The 18,762-nt window shown below is 43.3% G+C and overlaps 1 protein-coding gene across 1 annotated transcript; it reads left to right on the top strand.

Moving 5' to 3' along the window:
* Nucleotides 1–1,547: 1,547 nt before the first annotated feature.
* Nucleotides 1,548–11,273, top strand: acot11b (acyl-CoA thioesterase 11b). The gene is made up of 16 exons (XM_010865041.4): nucleotides 1,548–1,713; nucleotides 3,360–3,558; nucleotides 3,762–3,831; nucleotides 3,960–4,020; nucleotides 4,372–4,473; nucleotides 4,622–4,757; nucleotides 5,381–5,534; nucleotides 5,906–6,025; nucleotides 6,610–6,748; nucleotides 7,220–7,275; nucleotides 7,375–7,441; nucleotides 7,627–7,710; nucleotides 8,932–9,065; nucleotides 9,379–9,510; nucleotides 9,597–9,723; nucleotides 9,910–11,273. The coding sequence occupies exons 2-16, from the start codon at nucleotides 3,369–3,371 to the stop codon at nucleotides 10,066–10,068; spliced, it is 1,731 nt and encodes a 576-aa protein (XP_010863343.2). The 5' UTR covers nucleotides 1,548–1,713; nucleotides 3,360–3,368; the 3' UTR covers nucleotides 10,069–11,273.
* Nucleotides 11,274–18,762: the final 7,489 nt, after the last annotated feature.

Genomic DNA, 18,762 nt, shown 5'->3' with positions numbered 1-18,762 from the left:
GAAATTATACAATGACTGTGGGGTTACATTTCAAATAGGAAGGTTTAATTTAAAGGTATTTATTTTATCTAAATCGGATGTGCCATATTGGAATTACAACACATTTTCTAGCCAACTGCGTTTTAGGCAACCAACGGTATTCTGATAGTTTGCCATCTACAGTTTGACACTGAATGGACATACAGCAGATGATCTTCCATGTTGATGTCAGGCCTGTTCCCTCTGGGTCTTCTGTCATCTCTTCGGCAGGTGAAAGCGTTCGATTCAGATAAGCTGACTGGCAACTAGTCAACTGACTTCCCTTTTTAACTTGAAACACCCATGGAAGCTGTGGCAGTGTTTCGGGGGTTATTGCCCTGTTGATGCAGCTCTGTCTGGGGAGTTTCGAGGTTTCCATTGTATCTGAGAATAACATATCAACAAGTCAATAACAGCTTGTGTCAGAACTCTACAGGGTCTTTCAGATACTTCTCAGCAGACTGTAACCTGACCCTCACTCAGTTGGGTTTGTGATATATTCTCTGACATTCTGCTGGTGTGCTTTTCTACGTATGCTTGTCTTTGACATACAGTTAATATAAAAAGTCTACACACCCCTGTTAAAATGCCAGGTTATTGTGATGTAAAAGAATGAGTCAAAGATAAATCATGTCAGAAAATGTTTCACCATTAAGATGGCCAGTTTGGTTCTTTTTTTGACAGAAGAGGTTTCTTACAAGCAACCATCCCATTCATATTTATTCAGTATTGTTCTTATTGTTGAAGCACTGTAACCTGAAATGCAGCAAGGGAGATCTGCAAATCATCAGATATGATGTTTGGGATGGCATTTAGGTGATTATTTTTCTTGGGCTCTTGGGGATATTTTGGTAGGGCATCCACTTCTAGACCAAGGTGCTATCATGTTAAACAGTTCAACCACTAGTAGTGATGATGGACAAACAGGACAAACCGGCAAATGGTTTTGATACAGGTTCCTGTAGCTATTTTGGTGTGGCAAAATAGGCTAGTAGTCAGGGCATCTGACTAATATCTCAAAGGTGCCTGTTTCTAATGCAGAGGTTGTTGTTCTGAATAAGAATAGGTTCTTACATGGCTTGTTACATAACTGTGAAATGGAATGTTTACAACTCTTGTGCTCGTGCCTTTTATTGGTTTACAGTACATTTAGGGTTACAGGTCCTGGCTCCAGAAAAATCACTACATTGATGGTAGTAGTAGGATAATCCCATGGGTTTTGATGCAAGTGTTCTCTGTTTCTGTCTGTTTGTATCCTTCATGGGGCGTTCAGGGATAGCGGAGGAGCGTTAACTCGTGTCTGCCAGGAGGTCTGAAGTAGTGTGCTTATTTGGCTGAGAGCTTTGTACACTGTTCACAAGACCTTGACAACTGCCTGTACTCTCATTGGACAAATATAGATATTTATATTTTCAATAAACCATCTGCAAAGTTCCACCTTAACGTGTAGGTTATTGTCGGTTAATTCCAATTTCAAAGTTCCACCTTAAAGAAAATGGTTATTGAATGTTCTACTCTGGTTCTGATTTAGCGCTGGTGCTTTCGGCTACATGCCAGCCACTCGCGTAGGGGGAATGAGACCGAGCGTTTATAGAGGGGCGGTGTGCAGACTTTTCTCTATGAAGTTAACGACGTGTTGTTGTGCACATTCAATCAATCAATCAATCAAACGTGACCTGATCCATAACATTTCGGGTAAGTCATTTGTATTGACCTGATACATAATTGTGAACTTGTTTTAGTGCAATTGCTTAGTAATTTGTTTTACCCTGCAAACGTCATACTTCAGACTTTTGTGTTGTGTTGACTAACTACAGTTGTCAAGTCCTTAAGTAATTTCACAAATCTGTTTTACTGTCTTGGCTTCGTGCAGCCACATAGTCATATATAATGAAGTTTCTATTAATAATTTATAACGTGTGTGTTATATAACATAGTTTTAAATACCTATGAATGGCTGTGTGGGCAAATCCTGCAGCTTAAATTCCGTTTCAGATTTTGGAGGTCAGTACTGCTCTGTCGTCGCATGTCCGGCATAACTTAACAGGTGACCATTTCCTGTGAACAGAGAGTTGGGACAGACAGCAGATCTATTCCATTTGGTTTATTTACAACAACATAAAACGTTTGCCGTGAGGAATAATGCCCTGTAGTCTAATTCTTGATTTGTTGACTTTCTTTCAACCAAATAGACCTAAGCTCTGTGAGTCTCCATTACAAAGTGCGAAGGTTGTACTGCCTTTCCTGTTCTTCGAGATGGAAAATGTTTTTAAGCAATCTGTCACACGACCTACTAATCTGTAGATTATTCCACATGGAAAGCACCTTGTTTCGTGAAGCACAATAACTGTTCTGTTGGCGCAGTGGCTCTGATCCACAAATGAATGCGCTACTCTGGAGGAAAAAAATATTCTGTAAAGGGGCCCAAAAATGGGTAAAAATACAAACATTTTAGTCATTTCTTTAATTGAGACAAATGATTAGGACTTAATAATTTTCATACGTTATTTTGGAATATTTCCATGAGACATTTTTACCTGTCGATTTCAGCTTCCTCTCTCCATAAACACTGCAAATGGGTATATGAATTACATTTATATATATATATATTTTTTTGTTTTTCTCACATTTTCTATGGATTTAAATTTCTAGGTATCAACAAAGACTTTTAAGGGGGTTTGTTTTATTGTGATATGGTTTCAGGATACATTCCGTAGTTTCTGTAGGTACCCTCTGTTTGGTAGTGAATTAAAAAGCTAATGCTCAACCATGAGCACAAAAGATCTTACAAAAGAGCTAAGAGACAAACATATGGAAAGACACAACAGTGGGTGGATAAACAAATATTTTAAAGTGGTTGAGTATCCTGAGGAGAATGCTCAAGAACACTGTTAGGAAGCACTATGGGACCACCAAGACCTCACGTAGATCAGACTGTCCATCGAGGCTGGATGTTAGGAGGATTTCCTCAAAAATAATGTACACATAATTACCATCTGACCCCAGATCTGGTTTGATCTATGTTTTGTATGAGGATACATGACGGTGATTTTTACACACTGATAGATGTATTATGATGAATGAGGCTTTGCTTCTGAGACACATTTTAAGAGTTTGTTTGGATGAAAAGGGCATTTGTCACGCAACACCTTCCAAACCATTGAGAGTAACTAATTGTGTGAATCGAAAATGGTATTTACATTTTACATTCATGTTATTGAAATGAAAATGTGTTCACGACAATTGATATAGTCTAAATAGGCTCCTACAAGGAGACTATCCCTTTCATGTACTGTAATTAACGTGTCCCCAAACCCTTCCCTATGTGTCCTCCTGTCCAGTTCAGAGACATGTCAAGTGAAACAGGGGACGGGGACTTCATGGAGGACCCCCTGTTCATCCTGGAGAGTGGGGAGGTATACAGGAACCCCACAGAGGTCAAGATGAGCCAGATCGTATTGCCCTGCCACGCTAACCACTGCGGAGAACTCAGCGTGGGTCAGCTACTCAAGTGGATGGACTCCACAGCATGTCTGTCTGGTGGGCTTTCATTCAGAAGATACTTTTTTCTTTCCACAATCTGAATTGAGTCCAAGACTTGAATTGAGATCACCAGTCCAAGACTAGAACTGAGTTTGACAGTCCAAGATGTACTTTGAGATGATTTCAGTGTTTTAATCACACAGGGGATGTATTTCCTGTCCACTATGTTATGAACATGTGCATCTTTGTTATTGTCACAGCTGAAAGACATGCAGGCTCTCCCTGTATTACAGCCTCTGTTGATGATATCCACTTTGAGCACACTATAGGGTAGGTACTCCCAAACAGCCCAGAAATATGTGTGTTTATAAAGGCCTTATATTGGCAGGTATCATTCTGTTTGCACAGTAACCACTGTTCCATGTTTAACAACATGTTTCTGTCTTGTCTGCTCACAGAGTTGGACAGGTTGTCAATATCAAGGCCAAAGTCAACAGGGCCTTCACGTCTAGTATGGAGGTTGGTGTAGTTACTACTCAATCTGGGAAGTATTTGTTTTTAAATTCTTCTAGTGTTTGGTTTTGATACTGAGGTCACATAATGCTGTGTTCTTCACAGAAGGAATCTTGTCACATTTACCACTAATAATGTCCCCATTCTGGCAGGCTGTTCGTCTCATGATGTAACAATATGTCCCCATTCTGCCAGGCTATGGGTCTCATGATGTAACAACATGTACCCGTTCTGCCAGGCTATGGGTCTCATGAATCAACAACATGTACCCGTTCTGCCAGGCTGTGGGTCTCATGACTCAACAACATGTCCCTGTTCTGCCAGGCTGTGGGTCTCATGATGTAATGTCATCCTTAGGTGGGCATCTCAGTCAGCTGTGAGGATCTGTTCAGTGACAGCCAGTGGAATGTGTGCAATGCCTTTGCCACCTTTGTGGCACGACGCACTGAAGCTGGGAAGGTGAGGCATGAGGAGCGTGAAAGAGTGAGAGAGAAAAGAGAAGGCTGTTTTGGATTCCCTTTCAGCCACATCAATATGTTATGCTTCCATGGCAGGACACATCACCCACCAACACTAAACCTGAGTGTGTGTGTATATGAGCTCGCAGGTGCAGCTGAAGCAAGTAGATCCACGTACACAGACGGAGCAGATGGAGTACAGTATCGCTGCAGAGAGACGGAGGATGAGACTGATCCATGCTGAGATCATCACAGACCTACTGAGCAGCAGTACTGCTCAACTGGGTAGGCTGACCAGACTGACCAGGGGAGACTGTCTGCCAGACTGACCAGGGGAGACTGACCAGTGGTTCCCAACTACGGGTACTAGGACCCATGGGGGTACTAGGCCTCTCCACAAGGGGTACATGAAAACACTCATGATGCCATAGGCTTACTAGTGAAATTAACATGAAGGGGTATTTCAGGGGTACTCCAAGCAGTGCAAAATCTTTTGGGGGGTACAGTAACTAAAAAAGGTTGGGGGCCACTGTACTAGACTGACCAGAATGACCAGGGAAACCTGTAGATCAGACTGAGCATCAAGTCATAGCCAGTGAGTTCTGTTTTCCTACACAAGGTCACAGGATGCATCAGATGTCCCACAAAGTCTATTTCTGGTTTAGGGTTTGGTTATGGGTAAAACCTACAATTGGGCATACTGTTAAAATTGAGGTTACTTTCAGTTTAGGCATTTATGGTTAGATTTACATTTAGGCACAAGGGTTAGGTAAAATTTAGGCTGAAATGTTAGATTATGGAGGTTGAGTTTAGGATTAGGTTAGTTTAATGGTTAGGATTAGGGATTGGGCATAGGGAAAATAGGAAGTATTTTTGTGGTAGAAAAACAAACATGTGCGTGCCAACAGGAGAGTGCCAGGAGTACCAGAATGCGGTGTCGGGTGAGAGAACGCGGGTGGAGAGTGTGGAGTTGGTGCTCCCCCCCCATGCCAACCACCAGGTCAGCACCTTTGGGGGCCAGATCATGGCCTGGATGGAGAATGTGGCCACCATCTCAGCATGGTAATGTCTGTCTGGAGCCTGGCCTTCCTACAGAGAGAATGTCTGTCTGGAGCCTGGCCTTCCTACAGAGAGAATGTCTGTCTGGAGCCTGGCCTTCCTACAGAGAGAATGAGCTTTCTGACTGTGACAACATATAGATTCATCCTAATGAGTAAATGGTCAAATGCAGAGAGAAAAAAATTATATATTGTATATCCTTCTCTTTGTGTCTAATGTCTCCCTCTGTCTGTCTCTGTGTCTCTGTCTGTCTCTGTGTCTCTGTCTGTCTCTGTCTGTGTCTGTGACTCTGTCTGTCTCTGTCTGTCTCTGTGACTCTGTCTGTCTCTGTGTCTCTGTGACTCTGTCTGTCTCTGTGTATCCGTCTGTCTCAGCCGTCTCTGTAATGCACACCCCACCTTAAGGAGCATTGACATGTTCCACTTTCGGGGCCCATCTCACATTGGTGACCGCCTGGTGCTGAAGGCCATTGTTAACAATGCCTTTAAACACAGGTAAGTGCAAACATATTATTTCTGTTTAAATAATAGTAACAAACCTGTGTCTGTTATAAATGCCAGAATTGTGTTGCTATGGTATAATTTGTCCTTGTGAATATACAACAAATGATTGGGTTCCAGCTCTGGGGTATATTTACTGGCAGATAACAACTGGTATGACAACCTTTCATGTTTGCACAATGTATTTCATGTAAAGTGTGCTTGGGGTTGTGGCAAACCGCTAGCCCTGCACACCTGAGGTTAATTCTCCTTTCAACAGTCTACTTCCTTCCAATGTTTGAGGGCTTTAAGATCCACTGGTCACTCAGATCTCACGGGTTTGATTTCTCATAAATTGTAAATACATCAAAATAAAGCATCTTACTATATTTGTTTTAGATTTAACAACTAATGTAAAACCTGAATTCCCATCCAAATGCCAGAATTAATTATTTGTCCCTGCCAGTAAAATCAGTAATTTAGGCAATCTCTGATGTATTAAAACAATTCTAAACAATTCTTTGTCCACTATCCAAGTGTTACATTTATTAGAATAGTTTTAAAAGTCATTTTAGTTGAGTAATTAGTGTGTGTTCCAGTATGGAGGTGGGTGTGTGTGCTGAGGCCTACCAAGGCGCTGGAGAGTTGCGGCACATCAACAGTGCCTTCATGATCTTTGAGGTCCTGAACAAGGATGGGAAGCCACGCACGTTGCCCCGGATACGACCCGAACCTGTGGTGAGTCCTGAAGATGACCTCTGAGGAACATGTTCGACCTGTGGTGTTTGAAGGCGTGCATGTGTGAGATATTTAAAATGCTCCTTTCCAAGTTCTAGTTAATCAGTCAAGCAAATGTACTTTATAAAGCCCTTTTTTACATCAGCAGTTGTTTTTACAAAACACCCAGCTTGAAACCCCAAAGAGCAACAAACAGGTTTAACCTCTTGTGTTATTTGTACAACACTCCAGATGGGTGATGATTATAAGGAGGTCCTTGATGAAAGTGCTGTTGCTAAATAGGTCACAGACCCCAAAAACATTGAGAACCAATGAATTATATACAGTGAATTGAGGTTAGCGCAGATTTCTTAACTGGCTATTTTGCCACTTCAAAAAGTTATAAAAATAAATACATGCCTCTGCTCATACAATATTGTTGCATAGTGGTTAAAGCCAGGCCACCATTTCATTTCTGTATTTCACCCTAAGGATGGGTATCGACGCTACCAGGAGGCTATCGCTAGGAAGAAAATCCGTCTGGACAGGTAGGGGATAAAGACTTACCAAAAAATATCAACCTGTTATAACCTCTTAATGCCAAAGAAAACAATAAATCCTTTAAATACTTACAACTGTGTTTTCAGGAAGTACATCATATCTTGCAAGCATGCTGAGGTGCCTTTGTCCGTACCCTGGGACATCAGTAACCAGGTAACACACGTGTGCAGTGATTGTGTTGTTCACAAAACGTCAACCACTGTTCCAATGTTTAAAATGTGTTCAGGTTTGGTTACAACAGCTAAATTCGGTCTACCACCCCTGTTGGTTATGCACCATGTTGATGTTGAGAACTGTTGTTCTTCAGGATCTTAATCCAAACCAGTTTCTTGTTTTAGATGTACCTTAGTTACAGCAATGTGTCCGCACTGAAAATAATGGCTGCTCGAGGAAACTGGATGTTAAGCACTGAAAAAAACAAGGTTAGTCTTATTTGTGGAACTGGTTAACATAAAGGAGTCAATTGTAATCATGCATTATTCAACTGAATAATTACATAGTGATGTTTTTGTATGTTAATTACCTGCTGTCTCCCCTTTCCATACTATCTAATCAAATAATTACTTTCTTTGGCAAGCTGAAAGTGCCCTGTCATAATGACTGGATTTAAAATAGGCCCACATTTGATTAAGTGGGGAAGACCTCTCTTTCTTAACGGAACTACACTACAAATAACATTTCCATTTGCTAATAGCTCAATGTCAACTATATAATGAAACTGTAAATAAATAAATCATAACAAGGCTCCATACCCGTGGGAAGTACGGCTGCTTGGGGCGTTGCAGCACCCCCTGATGTGTCCTCAGAACCCCCTGAAGTACAGTGGATATAAAGTCTACACAGCCCGGTTAAAATGCCTGGTTCTTGTGATGTATAAGAATGAGACAAAGATAAATCATGTCAGAACTTTTTCCACCTTTTAACAATTCAACCAGGTTATTGTAAGGTTTTTATTTTTCATTTTTCCCCCTCGAAGATTTCAGTTTGTTTTTCAGTTGAATTGTTCACATTATTGGTCACAATAAAAGTGGAGAATGTTCTGACATGATTTATCTTTGTCTCATTCTTCTACATCACAGAAACCTGGCACTTTAACAGGGGTGTGTAGACTTTTTATATCCACTGTATCCTCAGCACCCCCTGGTGTATCCTTAGCACCCCCTGGTGTATCCTTAGCACCCCCTGGTGTATCCTTAGCACCCCCTGATGTATCCTTAGCACCCCCTGGTGTATCCTCAGCACCCCCTGATGTATCCTCAGCACCCCCTGGTGTATCCTTAGCACCCCCTGATGTATCCTCAGCACCCCCTGGTGTATCCTCAGCACCCCCTGATGTATCCTCAGCACCCCCTGGTGTATCCTTAGCACCCCCTGGTGTATCCTTAGCACCCCCTGGTGTATCCTCAGCACCCCCTGATGTATCCTCAGCACCCCCTGATGTATCCTCAGCACCCCCTGATGTATCCTCAGCACCCCCTGATGTATCCTCAGCACCCCCTGATGTATCCTCAGCACCCCCTGGTGTATCCTCGGCACCCCCTGGTCGAGACATCTTCCTGCAGCTATGCAAGGCTCTGGTTTAACCTGTAATGATCTTATAGGAATTTATATGGTTGAACCTTGTCCCTATTGTCTGTTTCCAGGTCAGTCTGTACACATTGGAGGAGGACCAGATGTTGTGTTTTAAGGTGGAGACTACTGTCAATGTTCCTGCTGAACAGGTCTTCCAACTGCTCTCAGACTTGCGCAGGAGACATGAGTGGGATAGGCATTACCAGTGAGTAACATTCGCTTTACACAGTCACAGCTAGTCCTAGCACAGTCGCAACTAGTGATAGCACAGTCGCAACTAGTGACAACACAGTCACAGCTAGTCGCAACACAGTGTCAGCTAGTCACAATACAGTGGCAGCTAGTAATAATAATTTACAGGTAATCATATTATAGTTAGTCACAACACATTAACAAATAGCTGAAACATAGCCACAATGATCATTTTGATATCCTTGTGTACTATTTTATTGTAGTGTTTTACTGTAGATGAGGATGGTTCTAAATCTAATTTCTCCCGTGTGTTTTGTCCAATGTAGACAGTGTGACGTTATCATCCAGGCGGATGAGGATGACACCATCTACCGTGTCGCCACTCCGTGTTTTAGTCGAGGGGGAAAGGGTCAGGACTTCATCTTGCTAGCCTCTAGGAGGAAGCCCTGTGACCCCAGGTTACTCATTATCCATACATGCATCCATTATTGATCCATCTTTTCAGCTACAGAAGCTGGTAAAGATCCCTTTTCTGCCCTCTTAGAGATCCCTATCTGATTGCCCTGCGCTCCGTCACTCTGCCTACCCATCCAGCCACTGAGGAGTACACCAGGGGGGAGGTGCTCTGTGCTGGCTTCAGTATCATAGAGGAATCCAGTGATGTCACCATGGTGGGCCAATGAGGCTCTAGCGTCCGCTTGAGAGTTGTTTGTGCTGTAGAGCCAGCTTCTTTGGTCGTTGTCATGTCAAACATCATTGGCTTAGTGATTATCTTCTTGACAACACCCCTGCTATAGAAGCAGAGTTTGTGTAAAGCCACTTCAACCATTGATGTCATTTTCTGTTTTTTGCATCAGATCTCATACTACAACCAGGCCACGCCTGGAGTCCTCCCCTACATCTCCAATGACATTGCTGGCCTTTCCTCCAGCTTCTATGGCACTTTCCAGTCCTGCAGCAAGTACCTGGAGGAGAACAGAGATAGCCTTGCTGCCCTGCCCCCCTCTGAACTGTGACAGAATGGTATCAGTCTAGTCCTCCAGCCCTCTGACCTGCAGCAGAATGGGATCATCTTGGCCGTCAACCCCACTGACCTGCAACTGAATGGGATCATCTTGGCCGTCAACCCCACTGACCTGAATGGGATCATGCTGACTGGCCCTGCACCCCTCTGCCGTGTGACCGAATCGTATCATCCTGATTGGCTCTGCACCTCTACCTTCGTGTGCTTTGAGGACCAGAAACCCCATCAATCAACATTGCATCAAAATGGTTCCTAAATACTGCTTTATCGAATGATCCTGAGCTTCTTAAAACTCACTGGTAGATCACGGCAGTCAAGCAAACGATAAATGTCACACTTTGTGTGGAGGTGATCCTATACATGATTTACTCACACATTTGTGCTCACTCATGATTGATAAATGGGGCCCCAGGATAGCTTGTTTACTTTAAACCCCCTATTGCACTAAGGAACAGCCTCCCCTGTCCACCCCCTCCTTTTGGTGAGCTCCTGTAGAAATGGTTAGGGATTTATACCTCAGCTGAAACTGAGTGGTAAAATGGTACCTCGGTATTTCCTCAATGTGGGATTTTTAATTGTGGGATTAGTCCCAAGATTTGTTTTACCTGTTACTATCACTCCTTAACACAGGACCTTCCAGACCAGGCTACATTTTCCACTAAACAGGTTGATCACAGCCAGTTTCAGTACACTTTTTAAAATGCATACTGATCCCACTTAGCCTGGTCCAAGATTGGATTGGTACTAACAATGTTGAGTTGGCTATACAGGACAAAAATATGAGATTAGGCTTTTAAAAAAATGGTGCAATACTGAGCTGCATTATTTGTTATAGCCCAAAGAACATGAGAACTTGTGGAATGGTTTTGTAATGCTGCGTTCTGTGTCTAACATGTCTGTACATGTACTGTGGATTGAAGGACGCTAGTCCTACTGGTATGTAGTCTTTTTTGTACCTCCTTTAAATCAATCTGTTTATCCACCATTTGCCTTTTAAAAAATGAACCAAACAGTGATATGCTGTAATTATGATTGAACAGCTTTGATTGAAGACACCAGTATTATGCATAATATCAGACAGATTCACATACACAATATGCTTTTCTAAATAATAAATGGACAAAAGCCCAAGAATGTCAAGATGAGTGGACGCTGTGAGGTGAATGTCAAAAACAATAAACACTACAGACCAGTGACCTCCCTGTTTAACCCTTTTTCTTGTTCATCCTTTTGGAATTCTCACATTCCTCACTCCTTGTGGTTTCATAAACAACAGAACAATGTAAACAATTTCTTGAGGAAAAAGTTAATACAGTTCAATTCTTTATAAGTGCCATGGCGGATGGATACAGGGGCACTGTATGGTGGTGATCAGGCAGTCTGGTGGACTGATACAGGCTGCAGGACCTCTGTTCTGTCTTGGTTGGACTTCAGATTGACCACTCTCTCCTGAGCTTGGAGGAGTCTGTGTGTGCTTGGTGACTAGATAAGTGTCCATGTAAATTCTGTATGTTATGGCCTCTGCCTTCCGAGACTGTTGCCTGTAATGCTAAACGGAAGATGCCTGTTGTTCATAGATGTCTATTGTTATCAATAAGCCTTGCTATGTAGGTGGTGGGGAAAAAAAGATTTGCTGCTAGTCACCACCTGACTCCTCCACTCTGACTCCTCTCCTGCTGCTATAGTCACCACCTGACTCCTCCATTCTGACTCCTCTCCTGCTGCTAGTCACCACCTGACTCCTCCATTCTGACTCCTCTCCTGCTGCTAGTCACCACCTGACTCCTCCATTCTGACTCCTCTCCTGCTGCTATAGTCACCACCTGACTCCTCCACTCTGACTCCTCTCCTGCTGCTAGTCACCACCTGACTCCTCCATTCTGACTCCTCTCCTGCTGCTATAGTCACCACCTGACTCCTCCATTCTGACTCCTCTCCTGCTATAGTCACCACCGGACTCCTCCATTCTGACTCCTCTCCTGCTGCTAGTCACCACCTGACTCCTCCATTCTGACTCCTCTCCTGCTGCTAGTCACCACCTGACTCCTCCATTCTGACTCCTCTCCTGCTGCTATAGTCACCACCTGACTCCTCCATTCTGACTCCTCTCCTGCTGCTATAGTCACCACCGGACTCCTCCATTCTGACTCCTCTCCTGCTGCTAGTCACCACCTGACTCCTCCATTCTGACTCCTCTCCTGCTGCTATAGTCACCACCTGACTCCTCCATTCTGACTCCTCTCCTGCTGCTATAGTCACCACCTGACTCCTCCATTCTGACTCCTCTCCTGCTGCTATAGTCACCACCTGACTCCTCCATTCTGACTCCTCTCCTGCTGCTATAGTCACCACCTGACTCCTCCATTCTGACTCCTCTCCTGCTGCTATAGTCACCACCTGACTCCTCCACTCTGACTCCTCTCCTGCTGCTAGTCACCACCTGACTCCTCCATTCTGACTCCTCTCCTGCTGCTATAGTCACCACCTGACTCCTCCATTCTGACTCCTCTCCTGCTGCTATAGTCACCACCTGACTCCTCCATTCTGACTCCTCTCCTGCTGCTATAGTCACCACCTGACTCCTCCACTCTGACTCCTCTCCTGCTGCTAGTCACCACCTGACTCCTCCATTCTGACTCCTCTCCTGCTGCTATAGTCACCACCTGACTCCTCCATTCTGACTCCTCTCCTGCTGCTATAGTCACCACCTGACTCCTCTCCTGTGGGCGTGACTCTGTCTCTCACTCCTCTTCTGCTGGGCGTGACTCTGTCTCTCTCTCCTCTCCTGCTGGGTGTGACTCTGTCTCTCTCTCCTCTCCTGCTGGGCGTGACTCTGTCTCTCACCCCTCTCCTGCTGGGCGTGACTCTGTCTCTGACTCATTGTGTGCCTGTTGATGGTCTTGGCCAGTGAGAGATGCTGCCTGCTGAAGGCCACCGCCACGTCCCGCTCGACATTGACTGTGGTCCAAGCGGATAGAGCTGTGGATGTCCCGCCCCTCCTGATGTCAGGAGATGAATGCGTCGTTGACCGTGTTGCCCAAGTGGATCAGGGCCTTTGAGCCAACGAGGCAGAAACTCATTTTTCCCAGCTCCTCTCCATGGAACTCCGGGGCAGTGAGGTCTGATCCAAGAGAAACAAACTTATCACAAATACACCCAAATGCTGAACCCTGTGATGATTAGAACATACATACTACAGTCTGTCTTGCTATTCTACATCCCTAAATGCCCTAGGCAGTTCACTCCTTAGGTAGTGAGTCTTTTCACCCATGGGCTACTGTCTCTCTTCCCGCCCCTCGTGTTCCACTTGGCAGTGGGGTGCTTTGGGGTGCTGTGGACTGCATTGGGGTGCTCTGGGCTGCAGTGGGGTGCTTTGGGGTGTTGTGGACTGCTCTGGGCTGCAGTGGGGTGCTTTGGGGTGTTGTAGACTGCAGTGGTGTGCTTTGGGGTGCTGTAGACTGCAGTGGTGTGCTTTGGGGTGTTGTGGGGTGCTCTGGGCTGCTGTGGTGTGCTTTGGGGTGTTGTGGACTGCTCTGGGCTGCAGTGGTGTGCTTTGGGGTGTTGTGGACTGCAGTGGTGTGCTTTGGGGTGTTGTGGGGTGCTCTGGGCTGCTGTTGAGAGGGTTGACGTCTTCTTGTTTATTGGCTCCCAATGACACCTGGCTGGTCACCTCTTGTAAAACCTGACACACAGAAACCATTTTATTTTGCTTAGTGAATGTTTTCATGGGATATTTATGCCTTCACAAAAATACATGACTTTATTCACCTCCTTTGGGCGGCCAGCTTGCACCAGTTTCTTCAAATCGATAAGCAGTTGATTTATTTTCATATCTATCTTCTCATTCCACTGAAAAAAATAAACGGCTCATGATAAAATGACCGAATAGGCTACTTTTAGAACATGTGGGATGTATTATATTTTGTAAATTATATTGGTTATATATGGTTAAGTCTCAAAATTATTAGCATAGTTTTTAATACTAGGTCCCCCGTCCCTTGTAAGGATATTTTTATGAGATAAGAGAACACATTGGAATGTATCTTAGATCTTCCCTCTGTAAAGAATATTTTCAAATCCTTCAGATTCTTTGGTCTGCAAGTATGACTTGAATTTCAACCACTGGTTTTTAATCTGACAAAAGTCAGAAGACTGAGATGGCCATTGCAAATAGTGAATTTTGTGGTCCATTAACCACTCCTTGGTGGAATTCAATGTACTTGGGGTCAGAGATTTGCAGTAAGATCCACTTCAGATGTCAACCTATCAAGTCGAAAACATTTTCAGACCAAATATCCTGATATTGGGTAAAGGATTGTGGGATTATTTGAGTTTGTGGATTGTTGACGTGCTTTATGCTGCCTGCTGTAACCTATCTGGCTACTTGCCAAACTTTTTCGAATTTACTCTATATTAACTAATTGGTCAAATTTCTATTTTAAGAGTTTTACCAACGCAATATTTGTTTTCTGTTGACCTCTTACCCAACTTTACTACACCGGGACTCTTTTTGGACATAATTAACGGAACTACTCACCCCTGAACACCCGAGGCTAAGTATCATTAAAATGCCTTATCACTGTAATTGTTGTAGCAACAACACGGAGGAGAACGTTCGTCTTCAGTTAAAGACAGAGTTAGAGGCTCGGCTTCTGACGCAAATGTCAGGCAAGGATTATGCTAGTGTAGAAATAGAAAAAACTGCGTCAGTGCCACCAGGAAGAAACAACAGTTTTGTTAGCCCCCCGGCACAGCTCCTGCAGCCGGGCAATAACTTTCTCTTGGTCACTGGGAAGAAATGCCGTCGACCAGTTAAACCTGAATCGTTGCTAAATCCAACTGAGACTTTCAACAGGTTTTCCCCACTGGAGTCGGAGTCAAGGCCCGAGCCGTCTTCGGAGGGGAATGGTCGGCAGGCATGTTCTACCGGTGGCCTTGAAAAACTAAAAACCTTAGTCATTAACCGCAGTATTAGACTAAAGAATCAGCCGGCGATCGTACACTGTTTACCGGGGGGCAGAGCCACCGACGTAGCCGCAAATCTGGGGTTGGTGCTAGCGAAGTCTAAAACTGGCAAGTATAGAGAGTACAGAGATGTTGGCACCAACAACGTTAGGATGAAACAGACAGAGTTTATGAAGCAGAACATAGCATCGGCGTGTAAACTAGCTAGAAAGATGTGTCGGCATCGAGTAATTGTCTCTGGCCCCCTCCCAGCTAGGGGTGGTGACGAGCTCTACAGCTGACTTGCTCAATCACTGGCTGAAAACAGAGTTCTGCCCGTCACAGGAGGTAGAGTTTGTAGATAACTGGCTTTCTTTTTGGGACTCTCACAGAAATAGAGCCAGGCCTGATCTGCTGAGGAGCGACGGACTCCATCCTAGCTGGAGTGGTGCTCTTCTTTTATCTAGGAACATTGACAGGAGTCTCACTCCTATAGCCTTAGGGTGCAGGTCATGCCGCAGGCTGTTAGCCAGCCTGCTAGCATAGTGGAGTCTGTCGATAGCATAGCCAGAGTAGTTAATACAGCTTTACCTATTGCCACTGTGACTCGTTCCAGGCTAAGAAAAGTTAAACAAGGTAGTGCTAACAAAAACAACCTTATTAAGATAAAGCCTTCCACCACCTCAAAAATAAAAATAATTGTATCACTTCGCATCTCAAAATGGGACTCCTAAATGTTAGATCCCTTGCTCCAAAGGCAGTTGCAGTAAATGAATTAATCTCTGATCATAAACTAGATGTTATTGGTTTATGTGAAACGTGGCTAAAGCCTAATGAATTCACTGCCTTAAATGAGGCCTCTCCTCCTGGTTTTACTAGTGATCATATCCCTCGTGCATCCCAAAAAGGAGGGGGTGTTGCTAATATTTATGACAGTAAATATACATTTATCCTCAAACATATCACTGAGTTTCATTCTTTTGAAGTTTTACTCATGAAAGTTAACCAGGCTGATAAATCGTTTTACATAGCTACTATTTATAGGCCCCCCGGGCTATACACAATGTTCCTCAATGAGTTTCCAGAATTCGTCTAACCTTGTAGTCATGGCAGATAGTTTTATAATTTTTGGCGATTTCAATATTCATATGGAAAAGTCCAATGATCCTCTTCAAAAAGCCTTTGAAGCCATAATTGACTCAATGGGTTTCATCCAACATGTCTCAGGTCCAACACATTGCCACAATCATACCGTAGATTTAGTCCTGTCACGAGAAATAGATATTGTAGATCTAATAATTTCCCCCCAAAATCCTGGATTATTGGATCACTGTCTTATTACATTTACTGTTAAAACAAGAAATCCACTTGCACCGCAAAAAACTAGAGCACTTAAGCAAGCCTCCAGAAAATTGGAGCGAATGTGGCGCTCCACCAAGTTGGAAGTATTCAGACTAGCCTGGATAGACAGTACACTACTATACCGAAAATCACTCACGTCTGCTCGATCAGCTTATTTCTCCAACCTGATTGAGGTGAACAAAAACAATCCAAAATTTCTCTTCGATACAGTTGCAAAGTTAACAAGTTAAAAGCAAAGCTTAGCAACTTTAGTTGTAATGAATACATGAACTACTTTGATGAAAAGATCATCACCATTAGAAAACAAATAACTGACTCCTCCTTAAATAGTTATGGTCCTCAAAATCTAAGTTGTCCTAAAAATGTCCTGAACCTCCCTGTCCAGGTGTCAATGGGGACTATTACATTTTTTGATACCGTATCACTCGACACATTTACAAAATTTGTAATGAGTTCTAAACCCACAAACTCTCAGCTAGACCCGATTCCAACAAAATTACTTAAGGAGCTATTTCCTGTGCTAGGTCAGCCAATGCTGAACATAATGAATTGCTCCATTTCCTCCGGATGTGTACCAAACTCACTAAAATAGCGGAAATTAAGCCTCTCCTAAAAAAATTATAATCTGGATCCCGACATATTAAAAAATTATAGGCCAATGTCGAACCTCCCGTTCCTCTCATAAAATCTTAGAAAAATGTGTTTCCCAACAACTGAATGCCATCCTAAAGACAAATAACATTTATGAAATACTCCAGTCCGGTTTCAGATCCCATCATAGTACTGAGACTGCACTCGTGAAGGTAACAAATGACCTTCTAATGGCCTCGGACAAAGGTTCCGCATCCGTCCTGTTGCTTCTTGATCTTAGTGCTGATTTTGACACTATTGATCACTCCCTTCTCTTAGAGAGACTGGAAACCCATATTGGGCTACATGGACATTTTCTAGCCTGGTTTAAATCTTATTTATCTGAAAGATATCCGTTTGTTAGTGTGGATGGCATATCCTCTGACAAGTCAAGGGTATGCTTTGGTGTTCCTCAAGGCTCGGTTCTGGGCCCATTATTGTTCTCACTATATATGCTCCCTCTGGGCGATGTAATCCAAAATCACAATGTACATTTTCACTGTTATGCTGATGACACACAGTTATATATTTCAATGAAGCATGGGGAAGCCCCTAAATTAGCTATTTTGGAAGCATGCGTTTCAGATATTAGGAAGTGGATGACAGAGAATTTCTTGCTCTTAAACTCAAATAAAACAGAAATGCTCGTTTTAGGACCTATGAATCAAAGAGCGTTGTTAGCAGATCTCACTGTGAACCTCGCGGCTGCATGGTCGTATCCCAAAAAACTGTAAAAAACCTTGGCGTTACCCTTGACCCTGACCTCTCCTTTGAAGAACATATAAAATATGTCTCAAGAGTTGCTTATTTTAATCTTCGAAACATTGCAAAAATTTGAAACTTTCTATCAAAAACGGATGCAGAAAAATGTATCCATGCTTTCGTTACTTCTAGACTAGATTACTGCAATGCTCTTCTCTCTGGTTATCCAGACAAATTAATAAATAAACTTCAATTAGTGCTGCACACGGCTGCTAGAATCCTAACTAGAACAAAAAAGTTTGAACACATTACTTCTGTCCTAGCGTCCTTACCTTTTCTCATAGAGCTCCACTACTGTAGAATGATCTGCCAATTAAGGTTAGAAATGCAAACTTTGAAGTGTCTACTAAAAACTCATCTCTGCAGCACGGTTTATAATTAGGAGGAGATGAGGTCCTGGTCCACACCTGCGGATTACCTGGTTTGGGGGGCCCGTTGCTGTCCCTGTCCTTGTCCACCTGGTCATACTTCTGACCTAGTCTAAAATCAAATAGCCTCTGGATTTAGCCCAGAGAAATGTATTAATTATTCCAATTGGACTCTTAATATCTCACCCGGCACAGCCAGAAGAGGACTGGTCACCCCTCTGAGCCTGGGTCCTGTCAAGGTTTCTTCCTAAAATTCGACCTTCTTAGGTAGTTTTTCCTTGCCACTGAAATTCAACACTACTGTTGTTTGCTCCTTGGGGTTTAAGGCCGGGTGTCTCTGTAAAGCACTTTGTGACAACTGCTGTTGTAAAAAGGGCTTTATAAATACATTTGATTGATTGATTGATTGATTAAAGGTCACAATGCCAAAGACCTTAAAGGCCCCAGGACCAGTGGAAGCCAAATAACACCATGACATCAAACATCCCTCACCACTTTTCACAGGAGAATCTGGTTTTCTGTTCATGTGTTCCCATTTTGACACCAAACCGAATACTGGGATATTTGGCCGAATTACTTTATTTTCATGTAATCTGATCATTACTCTGGTTTCAATCTAA

This window comes from Esox lucius, chromosome 8, assembly GCF_011004845.1.
Source record: "Esox lucius isolate fEsoLuc1 chromosome 8, fEsoLuc1.pri, whole genome shotgun sequence".
Taxonomy (NCBI): Eukaryota; Metazoa; Chordata; class Actinopteri; order Esociformes; family Esocidae; genus Esox; species Esox lucius.
Note: the sequence above shows the minus strand (reverse complement) of the source record. Positions and strands in the feature narration are given on the sequence as shown.

What these genes read in the sequence shown, in the direction of transcription:
- acot11b (XM_010865041.4), top strand. Translation starts at nt 3,369, where the DNA reads ATGTCAAGTGAAACAGGGGACGGGGACTTCATGGAGGACCCCCTGTTC. An exon ending in CAGCAGTACTGCTCAACTGG is followed by an intron (nt 4,758 to 5,380) that starts GTAGGCTGACCA and finishes GCGTGCCAACAG; the next exon opens with GAGAGTGCCAGGAGTACCAG. An exon ending in AATCCAGTGATGTCACCATG is followed by an intron (nt 9,724 to 9,909) that starts GTGGGCCAATGA and finishes TTTTTGCATCAG; the next exon opens with ATCTCATACTACAACCAGGC.